Source organism: Gymnogyps californianus, chromosome 11, assembly GCF_018139145.2.
Source record: "Gymnogyps californianus isolate 813 chromosome 11, ASM1813914v2, whole genome shotgun sequence".
NCBI classification, from domain to species: domain Eukaryota; kingdom Metazoa; phylum Chordata; class Aves; order Accipitriformes; family Cathartidae; genus Gymnogyps; species Gymnogyps californianus.
In genome coordinates this window covers 21,565,462-21,588,048 of record NC_059481.1, presented here as the reverse complement: position 1 = coordinate 21,588,048, position 22,587 = coordinate 21,565,462, and the positions used below count along the sequence as shown (strand labels likewise).

The window sequence follows — 22,587 nt, the reverse complement described above, 5'->3', positions numbered from 1 at the left end:
AATCAAGACAGCCTTTGCATGTATGTTTAATATTCAGGAAGCAAATTAATTGCAGATCATGCCTTAGAAGATCCATTTTCATGGTGAACAGAGTGCAGTAATAGACTGTATGCAAAATACATGAGAACTACTTTTTGGCTCAGCCATGAGCTTTAAGTAGTGAACTATTTGCAAAACTTTGCACAGTATTTTGCTGTTACTGCTCCTGTTGGTTCAGCTACTCTAGTGTGTAAGTTAACAAAAAGAGGCCACTTGGGTTTTCCATTCCAAGATTTAACAATTAACTCACACAATTGTGGCTCAGAATTCCAGATTGGAAAGATAGTGATTACAAATGGAAGATGTTACATGATCTGATGATGGATCTCTCTATTTCTTTTGTATTCTATTGTGTTTTCATTTATATTATTGCAATTTTTCTGTTTTTAAAAATAAACATAATTTTATTATTTCTGATATCTTATAATTGCCTTTAAAAATACTGATATATGTTTCTTTCTTACTAGTTATAACGTCTTGTAATGGAAGATGGAAGACAAAGGGGCTCGTGTTGCTGACTACTTTGTTGTCGCAGGATTAACAGATATTTCAAAACCACTAGAGGAAGAAATCCACTTCAATGATGCTTGCCATAAAATCGCTAAACCAAAAGAACCTATTACAGATGTAACAGTACTTAATAAATCTCTGGGGGAGGAAGTTCCTCAGGGATACAAATGCATAGATGTTACTCCCTCAGGACTGTCTGCAGATCTCAATAATGGCAGTCTTGTAGGACCGCAAATATACCTTTGTTATCGCCGAGGAAGGGATAAGCCCCCACTTACTGATTTGGGGTGAGTGGTTTTTCTGTTCCAGTAGGTGATTTTGGCAGTTTTATTTGATGAATGAGCAGATAAAGCAGGTTTATTAAAATACCATACTTTTTTAATATAAGGCAAAACTCTAAACAGGAAGATATTTGTTGACTTGAGCATACTGTAACCCAATATGGTAGGAAAAATGCATGCTGAGTGGATTTTAGTGACAACTGTAATCCTTTGCATTTTGGAGTTTTCAAAGCCATTTATAATTTTCAATGTATATATTCGAGCTGAGGTAAGATGCTTAACCTATTTAATACAGATTCAAAAGAGGCGAGTTGTATGATGTTCTTGGGATCAGGCAATGAATCTTTAATAGAATTGAAAATGACACTATTTTGCAGTAAACGAAACACTTAAAAGCAATTATATGTGAGGAAAACTAGTATAGTTTTATCACAAAGCTTTTCTGTTAGAATGCAATTTGATGTAACGTGACCTGAACTTGTCAGTAAAAATGTTTTGATCAGAGATGAGACAAGAGCTGCTGTTAAATTAGTACTATTTAGTTATAATTCTTAGTATAGTATTAATATTCAAAGTGTTTAAAAGAAAAAATATGTGCATTCTGACTTTTGTTCATCCCATTTTAACTAGGGTTTTATATGATGGGAAAGAAAGAGTAAAGCAAGGTTGTGAAATAATTCAAACTACTCCGTATGGTCGGCCTGCTAATATTAGTGGCAGTGCCTCATCACAAAGAGTGTACATCACTTACCGAAGAGCATCCGAAAACATGACACAAAACACGTTGGCCGTTACGGATATATGTATAATCATACCAAATAAAGGAGAAACCCCTCCACATACATTCTGCAAGGTTGACAAGAATCTTAATAATAGTATGGTAAGATTCAAAAATCTGGATTTTGAACACTTGCTATTCAATGATGTAATGTTTGTGGAGTATTTGTGACAGTTCTCAGAGTACCTGGTGAAAAATTTTGATAAGCACTCTCCAAAGATAAATCAAATCTTGGAAGAGTTGGAGAATTACATTTCTTTGTTCCTGCTTGGAACAAAGTCTTTTTGGAAGTCTTGGAGCAAATAGTCTTTTTAGTGCTGACTTGGAAATGCTGACTTTGGCAGCTTTGGATTAGGCCTTAAGAACCTGTTGTGTTACCATGTGTGTAACTGGAGGTTTTACAGACGTGGCTGTTTCTGGCACTAATTTTACTCTTGTGATGGGAATTCTGTATCTAACAACCGGCTTCTGTTTTGTTTTTAAACTCTCCCATTACCTACGATGCTATTTTAAAAGTGTCATTCTCCTCAGTAGTTTCACAAACTTTTTCTCTGAAGAAAGTTGCATGTGAGCGATGTTGGATGCTGTTGACTGTAAGCCTGTTTAAATGCTTAATAGGGTTCCAAAGCTAGACCTGCTAAAATACACAGGTGTCGCAGCACTTTGTTTTGCGGAACTTAGTATTTAGGTGTCTCCTGGTTGAATCTGCACCCTATATGCTGGCTCTTGTAGGGTCCTCAAAAGTCAGCATGCTGATGAGGATGCTGACCTCGTATGCGAGTAGTATCATGCAAAAAAGATCACGGAAATTGATCTGTACTTGTTTTTAAATAAATGCCTGTAGACATTAACAAATGGATTTTTCAGTTCTACCAGTCCCTGTATTGACTGGGTTATGGGAGTGCTGTCGTATGGAAATTGTTATATCTTTCTCCCATCTATAAAAGCTTTGTGTGCCCTTAAAGGGTGCTGGTCTTTTCCATTCCGTGGCTTTCCATGTTCTTTATTCTCATGTCCAGAAATTGAGAACTTCAAAAATATTTAAAAACATTAACAATGCCGGAAAGGAAATTGTTGTTTAGAAGCTACAAAAACTATAATGTTATGCTGCAGTGTTTCACAGACTATGAAATTACAGATGGAATAAGGAATCGGGCTTAAAGATTAGTGTTAAAGTAATACACAAATGCAGTTAATAACAGAAACATTGCACTCTGTGTGTGTATATATACATAAATGTGTGCATGTATGAATATATATCTGTCTATATACACATTTAAGCCAGAAGTTTAACAAAGTGGAGAAAGGTTTAAATATTTATATGGATGACAGTTGTACTTAAAGTTCTGTAGTTGTGTTAACAAATGTTTTGGAGAAGAATTTATAGATGTCATGCTTCGGTCTATAAACCAGTTCTGTTTTAGAGGTCAGGCTGCTGCCTGCAATGGATTGGTTAGCTCAGAGCTAACACAGTACTTTCAGTTGTATGTTTGTGAGCATTGTCAGAAAGGATAGTGTAGCAGGCTATATCTTAATGCTCTATGTTTTTGTGTGTAGATCATGGTTTTTTGTAAACAAGGAAGAGGAGGTTTTCCTCCGCTCCTCTTCTGTTACGTCCTTTTGTTATACTTCATCACGTAATCCAATAATTTCTTTTGTTTTACAGTGGGGCTCGGCAGTATATTTATGTTATAAAAAGTCTGTGGCAAAAACCAACACCATATCATACAAAGCTGGTATGTAACTACTATTTAGCTTTTTTACCTTCAATTCAGGATGTACAGGCTTATATGTAATGTAATAAATTTTTTTTATTTGAAGAATTATTTGACAAAGACACTGTCTTGGCATTATCCAAAAAAGAATCTTTCCCTGAAGAATTCTTTTAAAATAGTGTCCTAAAATAGGCCTTAGAATTATGTATCATGACCATTTTGTTTTAAAATTTGCTTTTAATTGGAAGCTCAGTTGTTTTGATAGGTTTCTACAAACCTGTGTGTCTCCCACCTCTGTTTTTGTTGCTGATACCTGTCTCTTAAGGATGTGTATATATAAATATACAGAAGAAAATACCGCGAAAATTATTTGATGCATTTTCACAATCACTTTCTTTAAGAAACATTTTGAAGAATACTGCAGACTTCCACACTGCCCTGAACATCAGTGGCATTGAGCTCTTTAAGTATTTTTGGATTGTGTATCATCTTTATTTTGTTGTTTTATTTATAAGACAGAATTAGATTTGCTATGGTTCTGATGAAATGTGATGTTTTTTCTTTTTTAAACCGCTGATTTTGTTTTGAGTAAAAGTCATGAGCATGATTCAGACTTAAGCTTTAATTCACTTATATCCCTTTGAGATTCTGCTCTCTGTAAACAACAGTAGTTTAGGACTAACTAAAGGGTGGACAATAAATTTGTAAATAAATAAAAATTTTAAAAGGCCCCACATCTGGTAGTAGCTTGCACAAAATTTTGCTTCTTGGGGGGGAAAAAACTCACTGCCCTTCTTGATTACCAGTTTTTATTGTTTATTAATATTTCACTGTATATTAGAAAAGAATATGTAGTGATTGTGTTCTCTAATGCAGAGAAATCCTAAATCCCTTCACGCAACATTCATTCTCAGTTTGGAGTCCCCTGGGTTGGCAATAAGAAAGGATAGATTGCTACAGCTGTATGATGTAATTTAAGACCTGTATGTTAAGAGCCCCGGCTTCAGAACTTTGTGTTTTACAGCTATGTTTAAAATTAAGTCTAAACACATTAGTCTGATAGCACATTAGCTGAATCCTCAGCTGAGGTGGATCAGCATAATTAATTGGTTCAATTCTATTGATATTAAAAAAAATAATCTATCTAATATCTAACATATCGGATTTTTCAGGAAACTTTTGTTGGCAAGAATTAATTGCTTTCATAATTGAAAACATCAGTAGTCTTATTTCTCAATTATTCAGGTTACCATTTTTTTAACTAAATTTTAAATCTTTACTCATACTAGTGATGAATGTGAACTATTATAATAATAGCTGAGATGCACACAACCTGCAAACAGAAAAAGATAAATTAGTTATGAGTAGTTCCTAGAATATAAGTAGGACTTCAGTCCAATGGTTTAGTCAGGTGATTGGTCCTTAGGCCCTGGAAGCATGCTGCCCCTTTCCAGCTATTCACTATGCCTGATTATTTACAACTTTCTTTTACTGATCTTCTGAAGTTAGTGTATGCTCATAGATGATTTTTCTGGGCATTTTTTTATGGAATGAGCTATTACAAATATGTTTCTGCTATTCCTTACATAACTGCCTCTTTACAAATTGCCTTTATAGGTTTAATATGCAGATATCCCGAAGAAGATTATGAATCATTCCCGTTACCAGAATCTGTGCCTCTTTTTTGTCTACCTATGGGTGCAACGATTGAATGTTGGCCGTCTAACAGTAAATACCCTCTCCCAGTTTTTTCTACATTTGTACTAACTGGAGCTTCTGCAGAAAAGGTATTTTGAAGGCTTAAAAAAAAAATCGTTAATAATTTAAGTTAAAAAATTTGGTTGTTTATCTGTTCAGGATGATGATAATGCGTATTTTCATAGACAAATTTGACTCTATTAATTTGAGCTTAATTCAAAGACTACTTTAAAGAGTGACTTGCATTTATTTCACTGCTGGACTGTTGATCATATAAACCTGTACTCCTTTGCTTTCCAATCATGTTAGCCTTCGAAACTACAGAGCTATAAAAATTCTGACTGCATATACATGCAAGTATACTATTTTTATTGCAAGCATGGAAACAACCTTGCATGTATATACTTGTTCTAAAAAGTAAATTGGATGTCAGAGGAATAGGGCTTTGAGTTGCCTATAAAGGATTCCTAAAATAGCTTTAAAGGCAATTGTAGGAGCCGTTGACTGTAGTTGTACCCTGTATAATCATTATTTTTCTCTCACTTAAATTGTTTCATAAATTACTCTTTCTCATATGACATTAAGTGTTTTAAATAAACAGTAGACAGTCTGGATTTTCACAGCCATAAGAATATTCCAGAATAGATTGCTTCAAAAGATGATGCGTTAATGTAAGTTTTCGAACAGTAAGATAGACTTGATTTTCCTTGCATGTTTGGGTTTTGTTAGATTTCTTTGAAGATTGAGGCAGATTTATTGACATCAAATCAACTATGTTTTTTGCAGGTATATGGTGCTGCTATTCAGTTTTATGAACTGTATCCTGAAGAGAATCTCACAGAGAAACAAAAATCTCAACTGGGATTAGCAGCTGCTGTTGAAGGAAAGTCAGACACATGCAGAACAGTGCAAACAAATAAATGCATCTGTCTGCTTTCTCACTGGCCTTTCTTTGATGCTTTCAAGAAGTTTCTTACCTTTCTGTATCGTTACTCCATTTCTGGTCCACATGTCCTACCCATTGAAAAGTAAGTAATTTAAAAAATTCAAAACAGTAATTTCAGTTGATGAGAGCTCTTTTTTACTTCTAAGTTTCCTATAATATCCTTTTGACTCTAGTCATCAAACTTTAAATATAATGGTTACACTAGATTAAGCACTTTTCTCCATTGATTAAATGTATCTTTACCTACTTCCTGAAAAAGCTTAGATTTTTATTTGTGATTTAAGTGGCTGCAAAGGTATCTCTGAACGCCTTTTTTAATTAGCTTTGCACCCTTTAGCATAGTGATTAGGAGGAGCAAGGTTATAAATGCTTTCTTAATGTTGGATACATTACGTTAGAAGAATGAAATACGTAGTTTTGCGTTTTTTCAAATGCCTATTTGTTGTGTAATGAGAGATAATAAAGCAGATTGAATTTTTTGCACTAGTAATCCTTCTCTATTTGTGATAAATAAACTTAATTTCCTTCTTACATAAAGGATTTCATGTTTTAAAATGCAGAGGAAATCCAAGAAGTGGTTGATATTTGTAATTGATATGTAATACCATTTAACATTTCTAGGCTAACGTAACTTTTTAATGCATCAGACTTCAAATGTGGTATTTGCTTTTTTATTTTATTACACATCAGTCTTTTTTTTCTGATTAAACTTCAGTATTAACTTTTATAAGACTTTGACTTTGTGGATTAAGCATTTTTTGTGATTGTTTATCCACTTCATTATTCCATTTCGTATCTACTATGCTTGTTTTAAAATTCTGATAGGGTAAACTTCCAATAATGAAGAGGGGGGGTTTTTGGGGTTTGTTTTTTTTGTTTTGTTTTTTTAAGCTGAGAACTTTTTTTGGTTTTTGAATTTCGGGAATGAATAAAATGAGAAGTAAATATAATAAAAGTTTTATTAATTTTGATTTTACAGATTTATTTGCTTATTCTGATTTCTCTGATTTGTAAACTGACTGGTCAATTTACTGTGGATAATTTAAGTATAGCTACCCTGTCTTGCATGAAGTTAATATAGTGTCTAGCCTAGTTTCTTTGGCTATTTTAATGATGATGAAGGTTGCCTGTGCCATACATGCATATTTGAACATTTTCAGTCAGCCCTGCTTCTGCAAGGCTTTTCCCTTGATGTTTGCTGTATGTTCCATGTTTCTGCCACCATCTTCATACACTGGTAATAAAGACAAAACTCCAAATCTGTTGTCAGCCTGATTTCTTTCCTGTTCTCATTTGCCATGTGGCTGCACAGGCACTGATGCTGACACAAGGGAGGTCAATTGAGGACTGGCAAAAGAGGAAGCACAAGACTGCTTCTGGTTAATGCCAGTTATGTGGTTATAGAACTGCAACAAAAAGTTAAGCCTACACAAGTACACAAAATTAAAAACACAGTAAAAATGGGGGGTTTTGCATACATCTAATGGTGTAATATGCAGCTACATTGAAATATATGTATGAAATATGTAGCTTTGAATCAGAAACGTAAAATGAGCCTTCTATATAAATCAATGGTTATTTGTGGGTTTCTCTGAATTTCTTCAAAATTGGTTGGTTGTCTGTGTCATAATAATGGTAAGAGTTGCAGAAATCACAATGAAGTATGTGCTGTAGCATGCAGTTTATGATGGATTACCTGTTTCTTCCTCAGTTTCTACTGATTGCATGTAGCTTCTTTTAATGTGAAAGTGTGTATTACGTAGAACTCCTACACTTTTAGGACTCTTCTAAGTTTAATCAATTCATAAAACTGAGAACTTACTCAAGCTTTAAAAACATTTTTCTGTATTTGTAGTATATGGAAAAACTTTAACACTTTTTTCATCAGAAATCTTACATAACATTTTGTATTTGGAAGTGAAGAAAATGGATGTGAAGAAAATGGATGAACTTAATGACTCTCCTTGATACTCAGCTGTGAATATTTTTTTGCAAATAACCCGTGCTAGTCTCTGAGGTATAGTGCTATTTCAAGCCAGTCTCAGAAGCATGATTGTAAAATGGTATTGTGATACTTAAACATCAATATTTCTACTTTACAGATTTTTTTTTTTAAAAAAAAAAAGCTCCTTATAATTTTTCAGTCTCACAAACCAAGCTTGTAGTGTGAAAGATAGTCTGGCCTGCCATTTTGGTTGTCGCTAGTAGAAAAATAGGTTTTGAAGGTTAAAATATCCCTGTAGGGTTTGGGTGCTGCTTTTTTTTGCTTTCTGTCTTCTGAAAAAGTATGTGCCATTTTTATATAATAATTTCTCTTACTAGCAATAATTTGGTATTGAGATAAAGCAATTTAAGCTTATAATTTCTACTAAATCAGTATTTTTCTTTTCCTCTAGACACATTTCCCATTTCATGCATAAAGTTCCTTTTCCATCCCCTCAGAGGCCAAGAATTCTAGTTCAGGTAAGAGAAAATTTCTTCTTAATAGTTATGCCTTAAGTGAAGATAAACAGCTGTTGAACAGGTTAGTAAATGGAAAATGTAATTTTTATGTTAAAATTTTTTTTTGTTCAGGATTTTTTTCCTGACTTTTTCATACACTTAATTTTTACAGATTTCTCACTGTTCTGTTTCCAGTTTAGTTAAGGACTTTAATGCGATATTACAAGACACTGTTTAGTGAGCTTAGAACTTAACTATTTTTTTCAGAATATATGGCAATTAGTGAAAAACTACTCAAGGTCGGCATCTGGTTTGACTTTTGCAATAGCTTTTGAACTGTTTTCTTCTTGCTACTGTATGAAGACTGAGTGTAAAATAAATAAAATTAAAACCAGATGTGAAGCGTATATTCGTGATTACCCATTTTCCCGAAGGGCTTCATGCTGTCCTCTACATAATGGATAGCTCTTACTGAAAACTGCAAGAGCCACGCACATTCAACAGAGGCACACTTTATCAAATATGACCCTTATTCTGTCCTACCTGCAAGACCTAGCATATTTTAGTGTGGGTGAGTGAAAATGGTATAATTGTCAGAATTAATTTACCTGTTGTTTGAAATTTCACCCATGTCACTGTTGGTAGGAGAGAGGAAATACCTCTCTCAAAGACTTCTTAAGTGCAGTGTTATTAAATCTTCATATTTTTTTCCTCCTAAGAGGCAAAATGGGTAGAGACATGTTAAAATTTTATTACTGAGAAAAGGCAGCTCAATTCTGGTTGTAGTTATTCTACCAGTCCTGTTTTGAACAAATTGTTGCAAAATGATGTTACTCTCTGTTACTACTTGTATGAAATAAAATACGGAGAGAACTGTGCGGTTTTCAGTCTTCATGTAGTAGCCCATATGCTAGTGAAGTCTTTCAGAGTAAATACAATCTTGGGTTATGTCTTTATAGAATGTATTGAATATTAAAGATCATTCTTAGTGTACTTGGATATTCTAAAGAAGTGACATTTATTTACTGTTACTGAAAAGGGGTTGGAGAACAGTTATACTGAAACTGTATCTGACACTTCTGTCACTTTTATTATGATTTTAAAGATCAATTCAAAACCCAGTATTTTTACATCTTGGGGGTTTTTTATATTCATATTCAGTAAAATACTTGTTCTAGGTAACACTAAACACACATTTACAGAGAACTCTAAGTGAGTTTAGAGAAAAACATTTAATTTTTTTAGTCTGAATTTTTAGGGAACACTGTCAAAGTATACATGGGTATATATCCTGGAACAAAGTCTGAGGACCTAGATGTAAGTGAAGTGAAATTATGTCTGTTATACCTTATTTTCAAAATGCTGTATGCATCAAGTTAGTACAATTTTAGTAGCTGATAGTACAGATGGAAAACACACTGCTTTTAAAGTAGTCAGTGGTAGCTGATGTCTACAAACAAGTACTCCCTTCCAGCTGCTTTCAGAGACTTTTGAGTTGTGTTTGATACTGCACTGAATAAAATCACAGGTGATTGTATCTAAGTGTTTTCCCAAAAATAGTGTGGGAAATGCCTGTATTCTTGAAAATTATAAGCTTTTAGGATTCCATTTCATTGAAGAAATATAATTTCTCTCTGAAGCTTGGTAATTTAAAACAGGGTAGTCTTTTGCTAAATAACTAGTATAGCAGATCCTTCTGAATATATGTTGCTATAGAATGCCTTGCAAGTGCCTATCTACTTTCTGAAAATGAGACCTGATATATTTTAGTAACTGCATGTATGCCAGTCTGGATGTGGAACCCATTCTTAGATCGTTCTTAGCATCTGTTACAAGTGAGAGAGAATATGGCATGTGTCTGACTTAAGTTTCAAAGAAATTATAGCCATTAGTAAAACATTCAGCAATGTTTCTGATTGCCAGTTTCCAGCTGCCATTGTTTCTGATCTGAAATCTGCTAGACTCCGTTCTCCATGTCCTACATCCCCTTATTACACAGATGTTCCTGTTCTAATGATGTATTTGCAACCTGCAGACTTCGAGAGCACATCGAGTGATATGTTTCTCCCTCTGAAGAATGGGGGCAGTAAGTGCCCCTTCTGCCCAAGGGAGGCATGCACTTTGACTAGATGCTTGATTTTGTTTATCTGCTTTTGCTGAAACACAAAAGTCATAGGACATCAGGCTGATGCTTCCTTTCTGAAGGTAGTTTATGAAGGTTACCTCAGGCTGAAAAAGTGAGGTCTCTGAGTTCTTTCACTGAACAAGCTAATGGTGGTGGTTGTCACAAGGTGACTTACTTGAAGACAAATCTGGCATGTAGAGTGGTGTGGCCATTCTCATTTGTCATTGAAGCTAAATGTAGCATCAGCCTTCGAAAGCTCTGTTATGTGAACTATGCAAGGAAGCAGCACTGCATAGACTCTTGCTAATGTCGTACACTTTGTGTGTCTGTCCAGGCACAGTGTTAGGTGACTTAGTGCTTCAGCATTTGTATTACTAATTCATCTGATCTTCTGAATTCTATTGTCTGGTCATCTCCAGTGGGGTCTAAGGTGAAACATACTCAAAAATGAAATGTTACTAAAAGTTGTCTGAACTTGCAGCTTAGTTGTACAAGTTACTGTGACTTACCGAATTACTAGTGCTACTTGTATGTGTGCTTTGATACAATAGATAGAAAATGCATGACCACTTGGCAGGGAGGATTAAGCTAACTGGTATCTTGTTACCTTGGATTTACTGTGGCTGAAAACGTCAGTTGAGCTTTGATAAATTGATTGTCTATCTGTATTCTTGTACTCACTTGAGTCCTCCTATTCATGCTGAATATATGAATGATTTCTCATGATGTCATATCACTGTAAGAAAGAAATGTGAATTAATAAGATCTTTGTCTTGGATCTTCAACTAATGCAAGTTTTAAAGATTCTATCAAAGCTGAGCTGAGCCGTTTCTACCAGCTAAGAGCCTAATTCTCATGTCTCCGAAGAAAATATTGCTTTACATTACAACCTGCCATTTCTCCCCTTCATGCATTTTATCCATCTCTTTCCCCCTAAATCCAAAAAGAATCCCTGCAATGTATTCAGTTCTGACTAAGAAAGGAAGAGCGTGCTTTGCCTGGTTTTTACTAAAGATACTGATGCATAGCATTGCACGCCACTTCTTACAGTGCTGTACAACTGGGCTATATAAGGTTTGGCTTAGACTAAGTTTTGTTTTTAGGTGTTCTTTGTTATAGTTGTGTAATTTCTAATAAATATTTCCAAATTTCAGAATAAAAAGAATGTATTTTTAAATCTTTTTCCAGCTATCTCCACATGATAACTTGATTCTTAGCCAGCCTGTGTCATCACCCCTTCCACTGAGGCAAGTAGTAGTATCTTCTGTTTAATTGTGAAGTGTATTCTGGTTTATGTTGCAGAAAAGATTTGGTACTTTGAGTTGTAATTGTGCAAATTAACTTACCTTGTCTGGTGCCTTTTGTAGCTAGTGTATCTGAAGTTTATTTATGTGATTAGACCTGTGCCCTGACGAGGATACATACTTAATGAACAATATCTGTGTTTTTTCAAATAATTTTAGCGGTTCTTGAGGCAGAATACAGATTGTTAGATCCCCTTTCTAGGAGTTGGTACCTGGGCTCCCAAGATAGTGCAGCTTTTGTATTGCAAGGTAACTGAAGGAGTTCTGTGACTGTCTTAACTTTTGTGTCTCTGTGCAGGAGAATGATTAAAGAAATGTATGTTGTCTCCCTGTAAATTGCTTCTCAAAAAGAAAAATCATCATGCACATGTTCTGAAAATAGTCTAGACTGATTGAAGAGTCTCGAGGAATCATGGTTACTATTGGGAAGTAACCATTCTTCACTGAACAGTGAAGTGTACCAAGTGGTCTGCCTTGCAATCTTCTTTAAAAGAAAGATTTGCAGATTTAAGTTTATAAAATCCTACTCTGATGTCTTGTTTTCTATTTTGTTATTGAACATTTCTTTTTTCATGATCCCTTGTAACTCACCAGTGTGTTTATATTCTGTAACAGTGGAGGCAAGTTTTCTACACTACTTCAGAATTTAGGACCTGAAAATGCAGTAACTCTACTTGTATTTGCTGTGACAGAACATAAAATTCTCATCCATTCATTGCGACCTTCTGTCCTTACGAGTGTGACAGAGGCATTAGTCTCTGTAAGTAACATTTTTTTAATCATAGACCTGTACGTGATAAAAAGAATGTTTTTTACGTAAAATCTAAAATTAGTAGTAGTGGTGTTAGGCGTAAAGGTTACTTAAAAATAAGAATAAAAATAAAGATCATTAGAGAGAAAAATTCATGTTGCTAATGATATCCCACAAAGACAGAAGAGAAAGAGTGACTGTTGTTGGTTCTTTGTGTGTAAATATTGTAAATAAGCATGTTGTTTGGTCATCACAATGCACTAAATATGAGTTCCTGATTTTCCCAAATAGCACTGTATTCTCTTGCAGAATTTTAAATGCATGTTACTTTGCTGCCTGTCTTCACTAAGCATTGTTTTGCTACCTCTGCTATGTACAGTCTATTATACTGAAGAGCTTTTTTCTACAAATTAAACAAATTGAATTTTAGAGAAATTAGTGTATTTTTTATTTAATAATCTGCATCTAGGTTTTCAGTAATAGTTATCTGCCATGTTAAATAATTTTGGAGTGGCAGTTAGTGAAGTGTGGTTTATACTTGCATAGAATGTATTATTATACATGTTTAACCTATGTTTTTGTCTCTGCGTATTTTCAAAGATGATATTTCCCTTCCACTGGCCTTGCCCATATATTCCTCTCTGTCCCTTGGCACTGGCAGATGTGTTAAGTGCACCGTGCCCATTCATCGTGGGAATTGATTCGAGATACTTTGATCTCTATGACCCTCCGCCAGACGTTAGCTGTGTTGACCTAGATACCAATACAATTTCTCAGTAAGTATTTATTAACAATTTTTCTTCTGTGTTAATTTTTTTTTCCTTCCTGTTTTCAAAGGCAAAAACTAGCTTTTTGCCAAAACTTTGGGGGGTTTTGTTTGTTTTAAACCCCTGAACTTTCTAATATATCACCCTTCTTGAAATGAGCATGCTAGAAATGATATCTCCTGTTCAGCACGGCAGAGTGGAGGTACAATCCTCCTGGAACATTATTGCCTTTTATTCTGTTACATTAAAATCTTATTGCACATGTTGGCACATTTCCTGGATTAACCGTATTGTGTCTCATTTCATTGTCCCTGGAGGAGAATAGTAATTTTCGTTTTTCATGATCAGCTTTCTTAGTGTTGAAGAAATTCTAGTATCTTCATATGGGCATCTGCTTGAAAATTATAACAACTAAATCATACTTGATATCAATATGAAGTATAGGAACTTCACGTTGAGAATTAGAGTTGTGAACTTTCATGGGTGAGAGAGTCTTAATTAAGACTTAAAATCATGCCATCATTAACAAACTGAAATAACATTATTATAATAGTTCTCCTTCAGAACCGTGTAGAGTACTATGTTTTTCTGTAATACTAATTGTCTAGTATCTAAAATACTAGTAAGGGACAGCTGTGCACTGTTAAAACCATTGGGAAACAGTCCATATTGTTATGATATTCAAAACAAAGAATTATTTATTTCCTTGTGATGATGTGATACAAACATAGACAGAAGAGGGTAAGGCTTCTAATTCAAGATTCTAAAGCACAAAATTAATTAAACTTGTATTTCAGAATTAAACTTCTGTTTCGGTATAATGTTTAACATACTCAGTATATACTTAGTGTAACTTCTCAAAGTCTTTGGTCAGTATTCTTTTGTATCATCCTCCTGTTGGTCGCAGCCTTTCAGCATTACTATGCCCAACTAAACCCTTTTTTCTTCTTAAATTTTCTTATTTGTGGGTTTATTTTTGCTTCAGTAGTTGTGTGTGGATTTAGAGAAGACTGCATGTATTAAGTATTTGTAAACAGAAATTTTTGTTAAGGATTTTAGGCTGATACCAAGTTTGTATAGCAATTCTGCTCTGAAGTTTTTAGGAACTAGTTCAAACTGGGCTGCGATAACTTAGGTTTTGGTTTTCTTACTTTTTGGTTAAGAGGAACATGTTTGTGCATTTCTTCTGGCATGTGTCTAATTAGCTATGTATTTATTAATGGAAAATAATTTATTTCCAGTTATTTCTGTTTTCATTCTACTTTTAGCTGATTTTTCTATGCATTTTCTTAGAACAGATTAATTCTGTTTCATCGTATGGAAAAGTGTCAAACAAATGCTTACAATTTTTGCAACTTTGTGTCCGGTAGGGTCTTGAGGCTTGCTGGTGCCCTCTGTTGACAAAGAATGTTGTAATTTTTTTTATCATGATAATGATATAGTTAAGTCCAAATCTATATGCACTAAACACAAAGCAGTTATCAAATGGATTTCAGGTTACTAAGAGCATTCTAGTCATTATCTCCATCCTAGTTTAAGTAATTACAGCTCAGAACATAGCATGTGTGGTGGTTGCTTGTGCAATGACAGGTGCTTAATACTATTAATCCATCTTTCGTGAGTTCTAACTGGATTGATTTCAGTGCTAAAGAGCGTGGCTGCATAATCATCATCCTGAAATATGGGGCAGTCGTTGGATGGCTGTGGTCAAATCTCCGTATAGTAAATCAAGTTTGACTTTGGTTGGTTTTCAATCCTTCTCAGTTGTGTTTTAATGGAGCAAATTGTATATGTTCTCCCATTTCTCTGGTGGGATAGAAAAATGCTCTGAACACGGTCCTATATATACAGGTATTCCAGTGTATACTCACACTTTTTTTTTTTCCCTTCCAGAACTGGAGATAAGAAAGCTATTGCATGGAAGATATTACCAAAGAAACCTTGTAAAAATCTGATGAACACTTTAAGTAATTTATATCAGCAACTGGCAGAATGTGAGTGGGAAAGTGCATAGTAAGATTTACATTGGATATAGTGTGCCACATTGACAGATATATATAGCTAATTAAATATGTTCTTAAGTCACCAGTTACGCTAAACATAATGTTTTCGTACAGAACGGGAAAATCTGTGCTTTAAGTCCAGAAATTAGAACCCATGTAGGGGCTTTTGGGGTGGAGGAGACTTCCATATATATAAGGCGGTGCTCAATAGATATCCCTTTGTATTAATGTTATCCTCATACCAAAAAAAAATGCAGAGCTTTTATGAGAAGGGAATAGTAAAGCAAAGAGTAGGCCAGGACCTAATAAAGACCTTTGTTTTGTCTTCAAAGCCTGCTCAAGTCTGCTGATGTCTTGACAATTGACATAACTTTGACACTCAAGCTGGTAATACTTTACCTAAAATTTTAAGGTGGAAATAACAAATATTTTATAAGCATTGGGTTTTTAAACGTATAGCACAATTACTGGACATTTCTAAGAAAAAAGTGGTTGTTGGTAGAATCCTCAAATATTACAGAGCAAGGTATATTGAACCTTGATGTGAGAAAGCAGAAAAATGGATAGGGATGGTGTTAGTGAAATTCCTTAAAACAAAACGTTTGGAAACATAAATGTAGTCGAGGCCAGCTGATGTGCTTGGGCGTCATAGCTAATAGGCTTTGTGAAGTGGGAAGGAAGTCCATCAGCACTCTGACATTACCTCTCTGCTTAGAAGATGATTTCCACAGACATTGGAGGAAGCCTTGAGGAGCAATAATGCAATTGTAAAATCAAGTTGCTGTGGCAGAGACAGCAAGTGGTTAAGACTTAAATCAGAGTATGAAAAGGATGGGGTTGATCAACACTGCATGTTTGAGAAATACATACCTGGAAAGCATATCGCATGAGATCTTTGTAATTGTCACCTGGATTTAGGGCACTTTTTAAAGGCTGTTTACACCTTCTTGACTATTGATGTTACTGGAATTTAATCGTGTCCCAATTAGAATGTACAGAAACAGAAGTTTATTGGTGTGTGCTGCACAAAAAAATGTATATAGCTGATAGGTGATGAAAATTGTCTGTTGCTTCAAAATTTTAATATATATTACCGTGAGGATTTCTTTAGAAAAAATTTTAAACCTTATGTTCTCTACACTCTGTAAAAATAGAGTGGTGCTGATCTTTAAGCTATTTACTCTGTGACAAGAATTTAACATGATATCACTGTAAGTTTGGCTGTAATTATATTATGTGGAAAGACAATAATAAAACCATCCTTTCACTTTTTTGGGACCTTATTAGAATGTTACCATACTTTGTGTGTGTAGCAGTGAAGTCTTAGCTAGAGTTCTGATGCCTTTAAAATGTTGATACAAGTATCTACTTTAAGAATAGGGATTTTGCTAGATGTTTTAAAAAAAAATGCCTGCTTTCTGTCTGTATCAGCATTTTGCATTGTGTTGTGTTTTGATGGCTCCACTTTGCATCTGAGTGGTGTTTTTCTGTGTATATAGCTACTTAATATGTATAGTCTGCTTTTTGGGAACACTTTGAAATGAAAGGCACTGTAAAAAAAAAAAAAAGTAGTAATACACACATCCCATCTATATGTTTGTCCCTAAAATATGCTGCTTTAATCAGCTCTTGTATAAATTTTCACATGTTTTTATAAACAGCTTGCTTTGAGGGTTTTTTTAAGCTCTGTCCATACTGGTTCTCTCTGTTGCTGTAGTAACTAATGTGCTGAAAAGGTAAATGTATCTTGCTTTTGGTATTATCCAGAGATACATGAGTTGTATAAGGTCAAGCTGAATCCATTGTCGCATGTCATGATTGAATTTAATCGCATATCTTTTAATCTGTTCCAGACTTAATGGAGCTCAGTAATCAGTGAATCTAGTAGGATAAAGAGAAATTTTTTTACCAATATTGGGAAAAAAAATTATGTGAAAGGTTATAATGTTGTTTTTGTTCACAGTGCAACAGAGACCAAGAGAAGATGCATTAATGGAATTAGCAATGAATGACTATGATTTTAATTCTGGGAAGAAATTGCATCTGTTAGATTTGGAGATCCAGGAAGCATTCCTGTGTTTCATGGCCTCAATACTAAAAGGTTACAGGTCTTATCTCAGGCCAATAACAGAGGCACCCTCTGAAACAGCCACAGATGCCAGTTCTCTCTTTGAACTACAAGGTGAAGAGTCATAAACTTGTTTTAAGTTTATTAATTTATGATTTTAGATTTTTCTTTTATTTAAAGAATAAAAAACATTTGCAGTGTTACCGTTGTGAATGATAGTAGAAATGTAAGTGCAGAAAAAATTGCGTAGTAGTGGCAAAGATTACAGAAAGGTTATTGCTCGTTAGCAGAATGTATGCTGACTTTTGGTGAGGGCTTTTTTGTTTTAGGCATTCTTACATGCTTCTGGTTTCACTTTATAGGTTTCCTCAAAAGTCGAGATCGTTCACATCAGAAGTTCTACACACTGATGACCAAAACTCAAATGTTTATTCGCTTCATTGAAGAGTGTTCTTTTGTCAGTGATAAGGATGCAAGCCTTGCATTTTTTGATGACTGCGTAGATAAAGTAAGCATGTCTTCATATACGTATAGTTTTTTAACTTCTGCTGTTGCTTACATTATCTGATATAGTACAAGCAGAATATATTTGAAGTGCAAGTTTATTTCTATTTTTTCTCTTACTTCCTTTTTTCTAGTCACTGGAACCTTCCATTTTCCTTTTTTGTTGGGCTTTGTTTCATTTTTCTGCTTCAAATTCTTGAAAGTGTAAATATAATATTGTGAGAACAAATTAGAAGTGCTAACTTTCACATGTATGTAAGCTTCTGAAATACTGGCCCATGGTAAGAAGTGTAATATTCTGACTGTAAAGTAGCAACTTTGAGCTTCTTTATCGGAGAATTATATTCCTTAGATAAAACTACAAGCATTTTAATAGATTGTGTAATATTTCTTGTAGCCACTTAGGAATGGGGTTGATGAGCAGCACGCTAAAAGATATAAGGCAGTCTCTCTTTTTTTTTTTTAATCATTATAAATAGAAGGTTCCTTGACCTTTTTTAAACCATGTGCTGGCCAGTTCTTTCTAATAGTAATTCTCTAGTTACTCGTAGAGAATTTTTAGAAGGCTCGTACTAAAAGTAAATAATTAAAACGAATCTTTATCAATTCTCCTTTCATACTACTGTCACTTGCTTCCCTCAATCCAAAACGAGCTTGCTGATGTAAATATTTTAAATATAGCGCTTGTATTGACACTCTTCTCTTGGATAAGAATATATTCTAATGACCTTGTTATCAAATATTGGTGGATATGAAATGTATGGGTTCTTAAAGTAAGCAAGATTTGTTACTGTGTGTCACATACAAGCTTTGCGTAAGCTGACCTTTTTTGTGGGTTCTGTTACTCTACCGTCGTGTTTCCATTGCAGTAAAGGAATACCTTGCTATCTGTTGCTATGCTATTCTCTCGTTTGTAATGAGAAGGAAAGGCAATTGTTAAGGATTATGTGACAAGGAGTGTGAAAGTGCAATATGACCGCAATTGGTGTTTTTCTTGAAATAAGCTTAGAACTTCTGCTGGACTGGAGCTCACAGAATGTTGGATTTCCCAGTTCAAAGTGGATTTCTTTTTTAGTCTTCCATGGAAGTATCACTCAGATTTTTAAAAATCCTAAGATATGTATAAGAAAGGTCCACATTAGTATAGCGGTGAGCACTGTGAAAACTAATTTTCTAAAAAGTACAGGTATATTAGGTTTTGAAAATTCATTGTGTTTCCAAAGAGGGTCTACAGAAGTGTGTTGAGGCTGCTTGAATCTTTTTTTTGCATTAGTTTTTGTTTTCAGAAGAACTGAACTGAAACCCACAATCTTATATCCCTGTTTGCTTCTATTGTAACATGAAAGAAATTTTTATGAATATTATAAGAAATTCCACACCTACTTGTCATCTTACTGGCTACCTGTAATACTCTATTCTGGGACACTGATGTTTAAGTAATGCACAGTTCTTTAGGATTTCCTGTAAAGTAGGTCACCTGCTGTTTGTTCCACAGGAATTAATACTGAAGAATATGAAAACTGCTATTTACAGTTTCTATTTGTGGCTATTTCTGCTATGAAAGTGCAGAAGAGCTAAAAGGAGTTGTTTTGAAAACAAATCTGAAAGCAGTTAAGTTTGAGAGAAATATAAAAGCATGGTCTAATGGTATTTAATGCTCTTTATAGCTTTTGCTAGTCTCCATATTTTATTAGTAGTAGTTCTCAAAAGTGTGCTTCACAATTCTACAGCATGAGTTGCAGGTATTCGTGGGCTGTAAATTGATTTAATTACAAACATTTCTGTAATGTTCACTCGATTATCCTATAGTTCAGTTAAAAAGCCTTCAACACGTAGCGCTTGCTTTGCTGTATGCCAGTTAGTGTTTAAAAATGGGAGGTCTCGTAGACAGGAATATGCATACCCCAGTGACTAAACACAATTGAGCAGTACTTAGTTTCCATTGTGTTGCAGGTTAGTTCTCTGACTAATATTAAATAGGATTTTTATTCAGAATGTGGTGACTATGTAAGTGTCAGATTCTGTCTGTTACATTTCATTTTATAGAATGGTTTATGAGGGCACTGAAGTTGATGCCCCAGCTAAAGTTATCTCGCCTGGGAATTCAAACAGTTCTTCTGAAAAAGTAATACTTAGGTTGGTGATGCCACTGCGAGACTGCACATAATCTGTGGAGCTGTTGGAGCTTTCACCTTTTCTAAAAGGTTCAGTAGCCACTTGTACAGCTGAAGCAGACTCATCTGTTCTAATGCCAGTTATTTTGCTAGTTGATGCCACAGGCAGCTCCTTTCCACTATAAAAAAAAATGCTCATGGCAGTGCCATGAGAATAAATTTTACAGAAAACACTTGTACTTCTCCAACTTCTATTTCTGTCAGTGAGGATTTCGTTCATTTTTATTAATGGGACAACTACTTCTATGCCAGTGATAATTGTGGGGAAACTGAGGCACTGGAATTACTATGCATTTAAGATTTGCCATGGCTTTAGAATTGCTTGTGAAACTAGGTTTTCATTGACATGAGAGAATGGGTTCCCACGTAGGATTTCTTTGAACAATGATATATTTGCCTTATCTTCTCTTTCTTGATTTCTCTTATTTCTGATACTATGCTTAACAGTAACATACAAAGTAAAGATATTGAAGAATACCAAGGACTGTTGTACGAACTAGAGCTTTAGCCAAGATGCTCTACTTTGACCAGATATCAGATTTGAATTATTCCAATAAAGTGAATATTTATTTATATATTAATGTCTTTCACTAGGTGAACCAGTACCTGAAAGGTTATGTATGAAAGAGTGATGTCATGGGTTGAAAGATGATACAACACTTTCTTATGGGTAGTTATAAGCCACTGGATTGAGACAAATTTTATGTACTGTGAAATTAGTTATCTATAAAGTATAATCTAAGCCCTGCCTCAAATAATTTATAAGAATAGTTTAAGCTGAAAAGTAATCTCTTCTATGTGTTATTTTATCCTAGGCAGCAGCAAAGATTGTAATTGATTACCCATTTTGTCTACTGAAAGATATGGTGTAATTGTCTCACAAGTTTTCATTTTTCCAGGAATTCAAAAATTATCTCAACTCAATACATATTTAAGCTACTGGCTTTATCGTATTTCAGTGGTGAAACTTGTAACTGTGGGGTTTTTACATCCTTAGAAGTATTTAAATTGCCAAGTAAGGTTTCGTTTATTTCTACTTTTCAGGAGCCATATGTTCTTGCTACTAGGCTGGTTCAATTTGCTAATACTTTCCATCTGTCTCATGCAGTAAAATGTGTAATTAAGAACACCTCTTTGTATGTTTATCAAATTTTGAATATTCAGGAATTCTATTGACACTACTTCATACATTTCCACCTCACTGGAGGGAGGGAACTGTGGAATATGCTTCTTTTTGTACATTAATTCTCTGTTACTAAACTCTTAAGGCATGAAGAACAGGCATCCTTGGGTTCCACAGGTTGCTTATTCATTTCTTTGAAATAATGTACCATTTGGCTGTAATTTGGTTGCCATTTAAACCATTTAAATAATGGCTATAAATGTAAACTGTGACAGTATTTGAGCTGAACACTGGGGCTATCAATATGTGAATAAAAAGCGTGTTCTGTGCGCTATGAAGTAAATAGTTTTTGATAGTGCCAGCTCTGGAGATGGAGACGTGTCTCATGCCGCAAGCAGAAGCAGCGCTTATGAGGTATTGGAAGACACACAACTGGTGACAGAAGATCAGAGACAAAGCAATACAAGTATCAGTACAAATAGCAAGTAAAGGCTCTCAGGTGGAATGTAATACATGTTATATTTGCTCTGTTCCTAGTGGTTTCTGTAATGCAAACAGTAGCAGTAGGAAGCTGGCAAGTTAAAGGCTCATCTGTTCTTTTTCTCAAAGGGAAACAGTTTATAGTTTCCCAATATCGTTTGGGTGGCCAAGTTTTGCTTTGGTTCTTTATTTTTTGTCTCAAGTGATGGAATGAAATGCTTCCAGTAAAATTGTTGGACAGTTTTCTCCCACTTGATGCTGCAGTTTGATGCTTTGAAATTTGCCTGGAACCTTGGAGTATGTCTCTGCTCCTCTCTTTAAAGCAGAGGCATTAATCTGGGAAGTGCAAATTTCTCCTCCTCTCTGCAACAGCCAGGCTAGCAAAGCAAAAATTTATGGTCAAATTGCCAGTTACAAGGCTCAAAGCAAAACAAGTGCAGTCATAATTTATGCCTAATGCTAGTATTATTACAAGTTGCCTTTGTTATCCATGAACGGAATTTCTGTCTTAGCTATGAGAGGACAGGACCACACAGTATTTGCTGTATTTTCACACGTACAGCTGTTGAGTTACCTGAAAGAGAAAAAAAATCATGAAGCTACCCTTCACCTTTCAGATCACTGTTTTTCTAAAAAAACAGTAATTACTTCTATCCCCCTTTAATTTTAGTAAGATCACATGTTTTTATTCCATTATCTCTTTGAATGCATGTGTATTTCTGCAATCTCTGCAAACTAGCATGACCTTAATGACTATGTAAGTGACTGAAATTGCTATATAGTGTTGTTTGTAGATTCTGTATACATCAGACAATTGGATAGAGTTTGTTATTGTTTTCAGTGGTTAAAATAGAGGGAAAAATAGCTCTTCTTTTCATA

The 22,587-nt window shown here is 34.6% G+C and overlaps 1 protein-coding gene across 4 annotated transcripts in view; it reads left to right on the top strand.

The window, feature by feature from the left end:
• DENND4A (DENN domain containing 4A) overlaps nucleotides 1–22,587 on the top strand; it is a 59,181-nt gene that overhangs the window by 14,389 nt on the left and 22,205 nt on the right. For all 4 annotated transcript variants that reach the window (XM_050903678.1, XM_050903677.1, XM_050903680.1 and 1 more), the window contains exons 3-14: nucleotides 507–836; nucleotides 1,461–1,710; nucleotides 3,275–3,344; nucleotides 4,941–5,110; nucleotides 5,808–6,049; nucleotides 8,364–8,430; nucleotides 11,723–11,781; nucleotides 12,454–12,598; nucleotides 13,190–13,365; nucleotides 15,250–15,350; nucleotides 17,323–17,541; nucleotides 17,790–17,935. In XM_050903678.1, coding sequence (XP_050759635.1) covers nucleotides 529–836; nucleotides 1,461–1,710; nucleotides 3,275–3,344; nucleotides 4,941–5,110; nucleotides 5,808–6,049; nucleotides 8,364–8,430; nucleotides 11,723–11,781; nucleotides 12,454–12,598; nucleotides 13,190–13,365; nucleotides 15,250–15,350; nucleotides 17,323–17,541; nucleotides 17,790–17,935 — 1,953 coding nt within the window. In that variant the 5' untranslated portion in view covers nucleotides 507–528. The remainder of the gene's footprint in view (nucleotides 1–506; nucleotides 837–1,460; nucleotides 1,711–3,274; nucleotides 3,345–4,940; nucleotides 5,111–5,807; nucleotides 6,050–8,363; nucleotides 8,431–11,722; nucleotides 11,782–12,453; nucleotides 12,599–13,189; nucleotides 13,366–15,249; nucleotides 15,351–17,322; nucleotides 17,542–17,789; nucleotides 17,936–22,587) is intronic.